Raw genomic sequence first — 11,859 nt, 5'->3', positions numbered from 1 at the left:
TTCCTTAAGAAACCTGAATTCGAGCCGTTCACGCCCCAAAATCACCAAACTTGATTTATGTTATTTTGATTTGTGAACAACATTATGCATTTAAACATTGTACATGTATTATCCAATATTATGTAGTGGGATAATTTTGCTGGTGTGTTGTTATGAATAGAAGAATATTTTTATTATGGATGAATTGTTGTTTTTATACTTGATTTTTTATATTATTATATAATTATCGATTTCTTTTTTAGTTATTTTTTATTTAATACATGTAATTTTCATATTTTTAATATTTTTTTTTTGAGACGGCACCACACCGTCTCAAAAAAACATAAGAACCAGTTTTTTTTTTTTTTTTTTTTTTTTTTTTTTTTTTTTTTTTTTTTTTTGCGACGTCAGCATTGCCATTGCAAAAGATATTGCCAATAGTTGGAAAAAACCTTTCACGACAGTCTTGTTTGCCGTCACAAATAATATCCTAGTGACGGCGTGTCTGTGCTGTCTTAATAACTTTTAGCGACGGCAAGTACCCCAGTCGCAAATAACACTTTTAGCGACGGCATTTTTTGCTGTCGCAAATACCACTTTTAGCGATGGCAACACAGTGCCGTCTCAAAAAATTTCAGATTTTTACATATTATTGTCGACGGCATAATTCCATCGCAAAAAAGGCAAGTTATCGTCGCAAAAAAAAGGCGCCGACACTTTTCCGTCGCAAAAACCTTTTAGCAACACCATCTGTTGTGACCCCCCCTTTGCTGTCGCTAAAAGTTAGTTGCTGTCGCAAAAAAGTTTTTGAGACGGCGTTTTGAATATTTGTGACGGCATTTTGCTGTTGCAAAAAGTCAAATTTTTTGTAGTGATAGTCCCTATGTTGGATTTTGCATGAGACAAAAGCAATCATTGAAGAAAGGGGATTGAAAAGGCAAAGCATGAAGAAGTAAACAGAGGCGGCGGCGGTGATTGAAAAAGCAATGATGGACAACCGTGATTATTAGGGTTTTTTAAAATTCAAAAAGTTCAGAAAAGAAGGGTGGGCTGAAGTTGAAAAATATAGTATTTTCTTTAATTTTAAGAAATCAAAAAATTTGGAAATTTATATTGGAAATTTAGAGTTTTTAGTGACTTTATGGGATAGAATTCCATTTTTATTAATATATATATATATATATATATAACTAAAAAGTTTACTAATACAAAATTATAAGTTCAATTTGTTAATGGCTGGTTGAAGTCTAACTTGCTCAAATAAGTCCAATTTCATTTAGCTACTTTTGTTTCATTCAAAAAAATCAATTTTAACGTTTTCAAAAAGTTAATGGAAAAGTTTTCAAAATTTTATAAATATATGCCAAATAAGCCAATTTATTTAAGTAACAGTTTATTTGTGGGTTTATTTTAAGAGTGAGGATTCTCGGCCGCCCTTTCTTGCCGCCCTTCCTGCCGCCCTCGCAAAAACAATGTCATTTTGGCAAAAATGACATTGCTTTCGTTAGTGTTTTTATTTATTTATTTTCCAAAATTTGAGTTTGCCGCCTTTTCACTTTCATCTTCCTTTATCCTCTCATCTGTTCTGTTTAGCCCTAACAGAGAGAGAGAGACGTTAGATGAAGAGAGAGAAAGAGGCGGAGAGAGAGAGGCATAGAGAAACAAACTGAGATAGATGGTGGAGGGATGCGACAACGACGACAAAGGACGAAGGATGACGAAGGGACACGATGGCGACGGCGAAGGACGGAGGATGGTGAAGGGACGCGACGCGACGGCGGAGGGACACGACGCGACGACAAGGGGAGATTATGACCATGATGAGGTCCATTTCATCATTTTAGATTTTTCTTATTGATATATACATATATGCGTATATAACCAGGTCTGCCTATGTTGTCTGTGTTGTGAAATTCCTAATTTTTGTATTCCTGTTTCTGAAATTTTTGAAATGACTGAAATGTCTGTGATGTCTATGTTTTTGAAATTGATGTCACATATACATATTGAAGAATGTTGTGTCTTCTGTGCTTCTGTAAGCTGTATTTGTAACTGCATAGGCACTGAGGATAAATAAGCAAAGTTAATTCAAAAGAATTGAGCAAAATTGATTCATGTTTGATTTAGTATGTTTGATCATTAAATACTAATGATCTGTTAAGAGATTCTTTTGTGGATTAGTATATAAACAGCCTTTTGAAAAGAATTAAAGGTTATTTTAAAGCCTCTTGCTTTTTCCATTATAGGTGCTGTTGTTTTATTTTCTTTAGATAATCTAATTTTAGTTTTTATCATAGTTCTATATATGTTTAGTAGTCTGCTTTGAAAAAAAATAAGTTGCAAAGTGTGTAGCACTTTTGTGTTTGCTTAGCATTTGGGATATTCCTCTTGCTTTTTCCGTTATAGGTGTTATTGTTTTATTTTCTTTAGATGATCTAATTTTAGTTTTTATCATAGTTCTATATATGTTTACTAGTCTACTTTGAAAAAAATGAGTTGAAAAGTGTGTAGCACTTTTGTGTTTGCTTGGCAATTGGGATATTGTTGTCCTATTTTCCAAAGAAAAAATTTATATCCCAAGCCCACTTACTTTGATTACATTATTCAATTTTTGTTTATGTTATTTTTATTATTTGTATGCTACTAAATTGCAGGTAATGGAAGAAAATAATGTTATTGATGAGTTGGCCAGTTGTGGTTGGAAATTGAAATTGTGCATGTCATTTGACTTTGAACAAGCTACATATGACTTTTACAATAACTATGGCAGAAATGTGGACTTTAGTATTCAGAAGGCATATGAACACAAGAACAAACAAACTAAGGAAATAACTTCACAAACTTTTGTATGTTACAAAGAGGGAACTCGGGGTATTGACAAGCGAAATCCATTAGTAAAATTTCCAAGACAAGAGATGAGATGTGATTGTGGTGCCCGATTTAGTATCAAGGTAGATAGAAATTCAGGAAAATATATTGTAATTGATATTGTTGAACATCATAATCATGACCTTGTGCCTCAAGAGTGCATTCATACGTTGTCATCCCAAAGAAAAATATCTACCACCCAAGCAATTGAAGTAGAATTGGCTTCAGAATCTGGAATTCCTCTTAGGTTTGCTTATGAGCTATTTGGTAGGGAATCTGGTGGAAGAGCATCACTTGGCTTCACGAAATTGGATCAAAAAAATTACGTGAGATCGAAGAGACAAAATGATTTGGAATTTAGAGAAGCGGGTAGTGTGTTGTAGTACTTTCGTAAGAAAACTGTGAAAAATCCATCCTTTTATTATGCAGTCCAATTAGATTGTGAAGAGCAGATAAGTAATATATTTTGGGCCGATGCCCAAATGATAATGAACTATGCTCAATTTGGTGATGTAGTGACCTTTGACACTACTTACAAATTAAATAACGAGCATAGACCTTTTGGAACATTTGTTGGATTTAATCATCATCGAGAAATGGTTATATCTGGTGTAGTGTTGATGTATGATGAGACTGCCGAATCATTCACATGGTTGTTTCAGATTTTTTTGGAGGCAATGTCAAACAAAGCACTGAAAACTATTTTCACAGATCAAGATGCTACGATGGCTAAGGTCATTCCAATTGTCATGCCTAATACAAACCACCGACTTTGCACATGGCATTTGATGCAAAATGTTGTCATGCATGTAAGTTCTCTTTTCGAAAAAGTAGGGATGAAGGGTGTGTTTTCAAAATTTATGCATGACATTGATGATGAAGAAGAATTCATAATACAATGGGACCAAATGCTTGATAGGTATGATGCACGCAACAATCATTGGTTAGACCAAACTTTTGGTGTGAAGGAGAAACAGGGATGGCCATATATTATGAATTCTTGGGCAGCTGGAATGAGTACTACTCAACTAAGTGAATCCTTCAATGCATTTTTGAAGGATTATCTCAATTGTGATCATAACTTGATGGATTTTTCATACATTTTAAGAGGGTGCTCTATGAGAAAAGGTATAAAGAATTGGAAGTCGAGTATAATTTGTCCCAAAAATTGCCAAGGGTTTCAATTCCAACTTTGATGTTAAAGCAAGTGGCAGAGATTTACACCAAAATATTTTTTGACGAATTCCAAAATGAGTACGTGCAGTCCATAGAAGTGTCCATTGTTGGCACTATTAATGATACTGAGTGTAACATATTCACTTAGAACGATGGTAGATGGGAAGAAGTTTGAAGTGAAGTTGCAAGAAGTTTAAGTTGGTTCTTTAAGTTGTAGTTGCAAGAAGTTTGAAGTGAAGGGCATATTGTGTCGACATTGTCTGAAGGTGCTTAGAGATATATTGAATGCAACGAAGCTTCCTGCACAATATATATTGAATCGATGGACTAAAAAAGAAAAGGCTGAAAGTGTGAAAGCTAACCGTGGGTATGACATCAAGGCTAATGTGAAACTACATCAAAGCGACCGATATAGGTCATTGACGAATATGTTTAGAGCAATAGCAAGTAGAGCAGCTGAAAATGAAGAAACTTATCATTTGTCACTTTCAAAAGGTGAAGAATTGAGTGTAATGGTTGAAAACAAGTTAAGTGTGCACATTTGTGGTCAAGTGGAGGTTACTGAATTGAGAAATTCCTCAACTAACACATGCCCACAAAGTGATGAAGTAGATTGTCCAATCCAAGTTAAGGGAATCAAGAAAAGACAAGCAACTTGTAAGGGAAGAAGGCGGATCAAAGGCAGGATGGAAAAATCTATTGCAAAGAAGAAAAGGATGCAATATAAATAGGTAATTACACACAAAAAAAAAAATTTGCACATGCAACGAGTTGAATCAAATTGAATTTATACTTTAATCTCAGTTGGGGATTTATATTAAATTATTAAACTCCATTCATTTTGGACCCAATTGATTAAATTGTGACCCGTTAGTAACCATGTAATAATGTTGTGGTTTTATTATTATTATTTGATTACCATAAAAGAGCTGTAAATATTTATGGTGTGTACCATTAAACGAAATATATTTTATGGTGAGAAAATATTATATTTACTTTTGTCATTAAAGATGTTGAAATGTAATTTTAAATTGATATATATATATATATATATGTGTGTGTGTGTATATATATATGGTTAGATATTGGGTTAGATATAATATATATATATATATATATATAAAAGTGACCAAATAGGATATTTTGTTCAACTTTGGGTTCTTGCCATGAGGAGAAAAAGAGAAAAAGGGTTCCAATGTTGGTTTTTCATGAGTTTGATCTAGTATAAGTCATTTTTGACCCCTAGTGCTTTGGATCAAAACGTAGAGGACGGAAAAAATTTGAAAGCTTCTTGGCTTGAGGTAGGAATTTTTTATACACTTCTTTATGTACTTTTACTTGATTATATGGAGCTTAGAGTTGTATATAATTTACGGGTTGTTTGGGGTGTCCTAAATAAGTGCACTTTTTGTCTTTTTGGACTAAAAATTTGAGGAAAAAAATATGGATGTTTAGGTTAACTTTTTGACTTTTTATGGAAAAATGTGTATTAAAAAATTGTAAAAATTGGTTTGTAGGGGAAAATTAGGATTGGGAGTTGTGCAGCCGTAATTGTTGACTTTTGGTGAATAGTGTTAACTTTTTAACTTTTGAGTAACTTTTTGACTTTTTGGCTTTTTCTTATCTTCCCAAACTTGGCCTAATTAGAATTTTTGGAAAATTTGTGATTTATTTGCTTAAAAGCGAAATTTTGAGAAAAATAAAGAGTTGATGCCAAATTGCGAAAGTGTAAACTTGGAATATGTTTGTAAGGTTATGAAAGATCTATGTTTTAAATTTGAACAAAAACAGACTTTGATTCAATCGGTATTGAAATTTTTACCAGTTTGCGACCAAAAGAGTATTTTTAAAGAAAACAAAGGAATTATGTTTAACTTTTGGGGCTTTTGATCAAAATAGGATGTCATAGTTGAATAATGCTTGGAGAATGAATTTGGAAAGAAAATAATGTTTTCTTAGGCATTAACGGTATTAATTTGCTTAATGTATCTGTTGGACTAAACCAACACGGTTAGAAATAGACCTTGAGAGGTTACCGGACGTGATTGTGATATGAAAACTACTGTAGTTGTTCATATTTGATGAGATGTGGAATAGATTGAATTTATCAGAATTTTTGGAATTTAATTGTCTAAATATCTATTTAGAAATATCTGTTTTGGGCTATCGGTGGAGGATAGCCATGATTGTTGTAGAAATGCATGAGACTTAGATAACTTGAACCACATTCCTCATTTGTTGCATTAGACATTACATTACATTCATTTCATTGGAAATGCATCAGCTTTTGAGAAATGTTTGGAAATGTATCTGTTTGCAAAAAAATGAATACTTGGTGAATCTGGGTGGGGGGTATAGAACCACACTGTTAGGTGTCGAGCCTTCCAGTTTACTAGTAAAAATGACAGTGGTAGTGCATTAGGGCCTACTTGCAGACACTCACCTAGAGATTCACAGAGCCTGTATTCATGCAACAGATATGGTTTACAATGGAAATGGTTTTATTTCTGTTGTTGTATCTCAGCATTGCATACTTTATAAAAAGAGAGATAAACTGTTTTATCATGGGCATGGCATGAGCATACTCCTCTTTAGTCTTGTCATGGTCCATATGTTGTATAGTATATCTCTACTGGGATATGGCTCACCCTATAAGGGAAACCATTTCAGGTACAAATGATATGCCTCCGCCAAGGCACTAACTTGGGAGGACTCGGAGCTGAGGCTTCATTTTTGTCTTATGCTTATTTGTTAAATGTAAGCCCAAGGCTGTATTGCGTTGAGTTGAAACTTCATTTTGTGTAACCAAGAATATTCTTGGATAAATTTGTAAGCATGTAGGGCACTTATTATCTGTTTGGCTTCCATTTCATACTTGTTGTAAAATGCATGCTTGGGATTGGAACTGGGGCATTGAGATGTGAACAACATGCATTTGGCATTCGGGATTAAATGGAAATGGATGTATGGAATAGTTAGCTAGATATATGTGTTTGTCTATCAGGTGGGTTTGTTGTATAAGTAGATATATCCTGCCCAATTTTCGGGGCGTTACAGCACATGATTAAATGATATTTTTTATGTGTTATGTGTGATGGTTATGTGTTATGTGATATGTGTTACCAATTTTGTGTTATGTTGCATATGATTAAATAATAAATTAAATAAATTAGTCATATGTAAGGTGATGTTTTTTGTACTCCCGAAGGTCAATCTGAGCCTCCTGTCGCCATGGATAGTAATTCTATTCAGGTAATATTTAATATTGTGTGCAACCTTGTATTAATCTTCTTGGATTGGTTCTTCTTGCAATCTAGTCCGGTGATATTTTCTTTTTTGTGTGCATTGGTTGCATGTAAGGTGGTTCTTTTTGTGTTTCCCAAGGTCAATCTCAACCTTCTTCCGCCATGGGAAATCATTCTATTTAGGTAAAATTTAATATTTTGTGCAACTTTTGACATACATAGACCTTAGGGAAATTGAACCTCATACGGAACCATTGTTTTACTTTATTAATCTTGTTGGACAACTAAGATTCCCACATATCTTACATTGGTTGTATATAGGGTGTTGCTGTTTATACTTTCCAAGGTCAATCTCAACCTTCTTTCGCCGTGGGTAGTAATTATGTTCAAGTAATATTTACTATTGTGTGTTTTTTTTCAAATGAAAATACATTATAAATTTTTTTTCATTTCATTTTTTTTTTATTTTGTTTATGTTGGTTGTATTTTGGGTCATGCTCGTTGTGTCTATATTTCTCAATCTCAACCTGAATCTCAACCTCGACCTCTCTTTGCCATGGGTCGTACAAGTGTTCATCCAAGTGTTCATCCTATTATGTATCGTACATATGATATGAGTTATAATTGCTTACATACTTTACATTGAAAGGGTAGTACACATTATATCAATATTTTAATAAATTTAGCACTATTGTAGGAAAACAACACGCCTTAGTCAATACCTTTAGTCTATCCCACTCAGACATCATTTCAGGAGTTACTTCGAGGTACTAGTGTTCAACACTTTGCAGTCCAACTATCGCAAGCCTCACATACTCCTGCTGACAGTCATGTAAATGGACATCGCTGAAAGGCTTGCATCGAACGATGATGTTGTTATCTTTTCAGATTTGGGTCTTTTTTTTATGTTGTTCGGTTTTTTCAATATATGTCTACCAAGTCGGATAGTAGGCATTGAATAGTATTAGCGTCCAAAAATATTGATTGGAGATTGATGCTTAAATTTGATGTTTAGGATGCCTTTTCTATGAACAATTTTAGTCCATTGTGTTAGGCATTACACTTTAGTTGTTAACTAGGCATCCTTGGTGATTGATGTTGGGCAAGCATGCCTGTAAACTTCCTGTGAATCTTACAATTTACAACTTCAGTGGCACGTTTTTCACATATTTTCATTATTTTCAAATTTGTAATGTATCTCACTCTTTTTCTTTCCCATGAATTCAACACGTTGCATGATAGGTTCTCGGTGTTAATATTATGACACTTCAAATGTGGTGAAATTAAAACAATCAAACTCCAAACACAATATATGCATAACAATCAAACTCCAATTCTTCACACCTTGTCAATGCCACAGGTACAATACATTACTTGCTCTAAATAGCAACATTCTCACCATATATACATTACATGCATTAACAAAGAGAAATACATTACTTCTACTTCTAACTTGCATATATATTATTACATCTTCATAACTGATACGATACCAATTACAAGCAAGATGAAGAACCCATAAATACGACACCAACTTCGATTTATGTATGTTTCCAATTTAAGAATCTTCGTGCTCTGAAATCGAAGTTGTTTGCTTTGAAATCGAAGTTGTTCGCTTATAAATCGTAGCTGTTTGGTGATAGTTGACATATTTTCCATTTGCACTTCTCATTCACCTCTACATTGTGAATTTGTAGGCAGGCACCATCCAATAAAACCACTGCAATCATGACAACTATAAAATAATTTGTTTTTGTTTCGCTCTGACTCGGAAATTCGAATAGTCATTTTTTTACGACATTTAGGACAATTTTTGTTGCAATATGTCAATTGATCTGAGGTACTACCGTTAACACTTGAAGTTGACATCTGCAAAAATATAGAGCCAAATTGTAATGAGGTACACAATCTGCAAGTCTCCTCTGTCAATTACTTAACCAATTTTCTTATTTCTATGAATTTGTAACAAAATATAAGTCTCATGAGTTACATCATTTGCCACATTTGAAAGAGCTTGGTACAAACCAATTCAAATGTAACCATTGTATATATATTGCCATAGTTTAACCAATAATCATATATAATCTAGTTTCATTTATTTTCCAATAACTTGCAAAGAAATAATTAGCCAAAAACAAGCACATTTGATGTTATATTTGAGCCCCAGACAACAAACACAAAGATATGGGTTATGGATTTATCCTGATGCCCTGTTTAGTTAGTGAAAAAATAGGGAAAAATAATAATAAAGAGTAAAATATCAAAGTGGATAAATTCAAGCACATGGGCCAATCCATACTTTCTCTTTCACACCAAAAAAACACATGCCATCCTGATATAGGCCTAACGGTACCACATTGAGGTCGCTTAAGTTACATTTATAGTCTTTTAATTCTGTTTATTTGGTAGAGATGATGTGTTCGTGCACTTGTACAGATTTGACAGGAAATATGCAAATTCAATCAAAAAGGGCACGAAAGCAGATTCTTCCTGCGAGAAACGAGAAATCCGAGCCAGCCACCTCACAGCACGTGCGGCCCAGCTCCATTGCACGTGAGGTCCACCACTGCTCGAGCTGCCCATCTAGGGATGCGTGCACAAAATTTTGGGTGTGTTCTGCTGAGAATAAAAGAAGGAAAATATAGCGATCCCGGTTGTCCCTTTACAGTTCTGTTGTATTCCGGACTCGGTTTCGTGGAGTTGGTAGTTGTATCTATCTTGTTGTCGTCCTTTAATTCCATTTGTTTGAGTTTTGGATGTGTTGGGCATGTTTCGAACAAGTGGGTTGAACCTTGGTCTAAAATCTTGTTGCCAGGTTTTTGGTCGTTCCGCTCGAGCGGGCCTTGTTGTGCTCGAGCGGAGATTGCACACTCCCAGTATTTCGTGTCCCTGCAAAACTTTTGCAGGTGTGATTTTTACGCTCGAGCGGGTTTCTTTACGCTCGAGCGGTAGCACTCGAACGTGTACTCTGGCGCTTGAGCGGGTAGTACTTTTTGGTGTAAGTTCTGGAAGGGGGAAATCTACGCTCAAGCGGACTGGTTTTCGCGCTCGAGCGGATGTACTTTATTCTTGTGTCTTGGCGCTCGAGCGGGCCTTTTTGCGCTCGAGCGTACCTAGTTTTTTTGTTCTTGACGCTCGAGCGTTGTGTTCTCCGCTCGAGCGGGAATGTCGTATATCAGTTGGCAGCTGGGCATTTTAAAATCACTTTTTGCATTCTCTCTCTCTCTCTCTCTCTCTCTTACTTTCTAAAAAGATATTTTGAGAGCTCCTCTCTCTAGAAACTCCCTTCTCTCTAGGGTTTGATCTAGTTAGAGTGTCCCCCTACCCTCCGGCCTTTGTAAAAAGTGTGTTGATCGTCGAGTGCTCCATTTTGGTCCGTGGATCTTTGAGTTTGGAGCATTTTGGTTTTCTTCAACTTCCCGTTTGAGCTCTAACATCGAGGTAGGGATACCCTACTCCTCTTTATGAGCTTTGTCTTTGAATTTTAGCATTTCAATATGTTGGGGGTTGTTGGGTAATTTTGAGAAAGTTTGGGTCTTTGTGTAATTTTACAAAAGATGGGGTTTTATTTGTAATTAAACCTATAGGCATGTTTGGCATGGAGAAATGACATAGATGATGACTATGGATAAAAGTGGAACCTTGGAGTTGTTATGTTAATTATGGGAAAATGCCCTAATTAGTTGGATAAATTAATTTGTATAATTAATTTTGAGAAATGAGGAATTGAATTGAGAGTATTCAAATTGAAAGAGATTATGGGATTAACGGGTGTGGTTGAATTCATTTAATCGCTCACCAAAGTTGAATGTTGATAATATATCCATTTGGTGCATTTATTTTCTGTTTAGAAATAACTGCTTTGGACTATCGGTGGAGGATAGTCTTGATTGTTGTAGGCAATGCATGATGATTAGGCAAACTAAAACTAATCAATTGAGTAAGCCATTGAATATGGTGGTTGGTACAATACAACACTAAAATTTGTATTGATTGATTTAATTTGTATATGATAATTGTTTCTATACATTGCATTGTGTGGGCGGAGATGGGGGATGTACTCCACGGTTTATTGGAAGATGGGGGATGTACCTCTAAACCGGATTTCGTGTGACATTGATACAGCACTACCATGTGTATCAAGTGTTGATTATGGAAGTGTTTACATGGATTTGATATAGCACTAAAATGTATATCGTTATCAATTGTGAAGTATAAAAGTGTTTCTATGTTATGTTGATACAGCACCAAAATGTGTATCGTTCGTATAGTATGGAAGTGGGTTATGTGTTATTGATACAGCATTAAAATGTGTATCCATCATGAATTTTGAAAGTGTTTTAAAAGATGAGTCTTATTCTCATCAAGTTATTTGGCTAAGTTTTGAGCCTTGTTTTCAAACTCAAGGTTGAAAAAGAAATGAGAAATGAAATGTAACATGGACTTAAATGTCATGAAACCAGAATGCGATATAAGTGAGTGTATCGGTGTTGACCATCTATCAACTGCTAATCTTTTAGTCATTGTTCATAGCTGGTTTAGCGTATTTCTGCTGGGCTGTGGCTCACCCTTTATGGGACATCATTTTCAG

General features: G+C 34.7%; 2 protein-coding genes across 2 annotated transcripts; both read left to right on the top strand.

Moving 5' to 3' along the window:
- The first annotated feature begins 1,654 nt into the window (after nucleotides 1–1,654).
- LOC114279698 (protein FAR1-RELATED SEQUENCE 5-like) lies at nucleotides 1,655–3,230 on the top strand. The gene is made up of 2 exons (XM_028221982.2): nucleotides 1,655–1,804; nucleotides 2,634–3,230. Exons 1-2 carry the CDS (start codon nucleotides 1,655–1,657, stop codon nucleotides 3,228–3,230), a joined length of 747 nt encoding a protein of 248 aa, XP_028077783.2.
- A 105-nt stretch (nucleotides 3,231–3,335) lies between these two features.
- Nucleotides 3,336–4,754, top strand: LOC114279699 (protein FAR1-RELATED SEQUENCE 5-like). The gene is made up of 2 exons (XM_082923151.1): nucleotides 3,336–3,958; nucleotides 4,241–4,754. The coding sequence occupies exons 1-2, from the start codon at nucleotides 3,336–3,338 to the stop codon at nucleotides 4,752–4,754; spliced, it is 1,137 nt and encodes a 378-aa protein (XP_082779277.1).
- The last annotated feature ends 7,105 nt before the right edge of the window (nucleotides 4,755–11,859 follow it).

This window comes from Camellia sinensis, chromosome 4, assembly GCF_055761805.1.
Source record: "Camellia sinensis isolate YWXY chromosome 4, ASM5576180v1, whole genome shotgun sequence".
NCBI lineage: Eukaryota > Viridiplantae > Streptophyta > Magnoliopsida > Ericales > Theaceae > Camellia > Camellia sinensis.
Note: the sequence above shows the minus strand (reverse complement) of the source record. Positions and strands in the feature narration are given on the sequence as shown.

Coding starts and splice junctions, on each gene's coding strand:
- LOC114279699 (XM_082923151.1), top strand. CDS start 3,336: ATGAACTATGCTCAATTTGGTGATGTAGTGACCTTTGACACTACTTAC. Junction 3,959..4,240: donor TTTTCATACATTTTAAGAGG/GTGCTCTATGAG, acceptor TTTAAGTTGTAG/TTGCAAGAAGTTTGAAGTGA.
- LOC114279698 (XM_028221982.2), top strand. CDS start 1,655: ATGGTGGAGGGATGCGACAACGACGACAAAGGACGAAGGATGACGAAG. Junction 1,805..2,633: donor GAGATTATGACCATGATGAG/GTCCATTTCATC, acceptor ACTAAATTGCAG/GTAATGGAAGAAAATAATGT.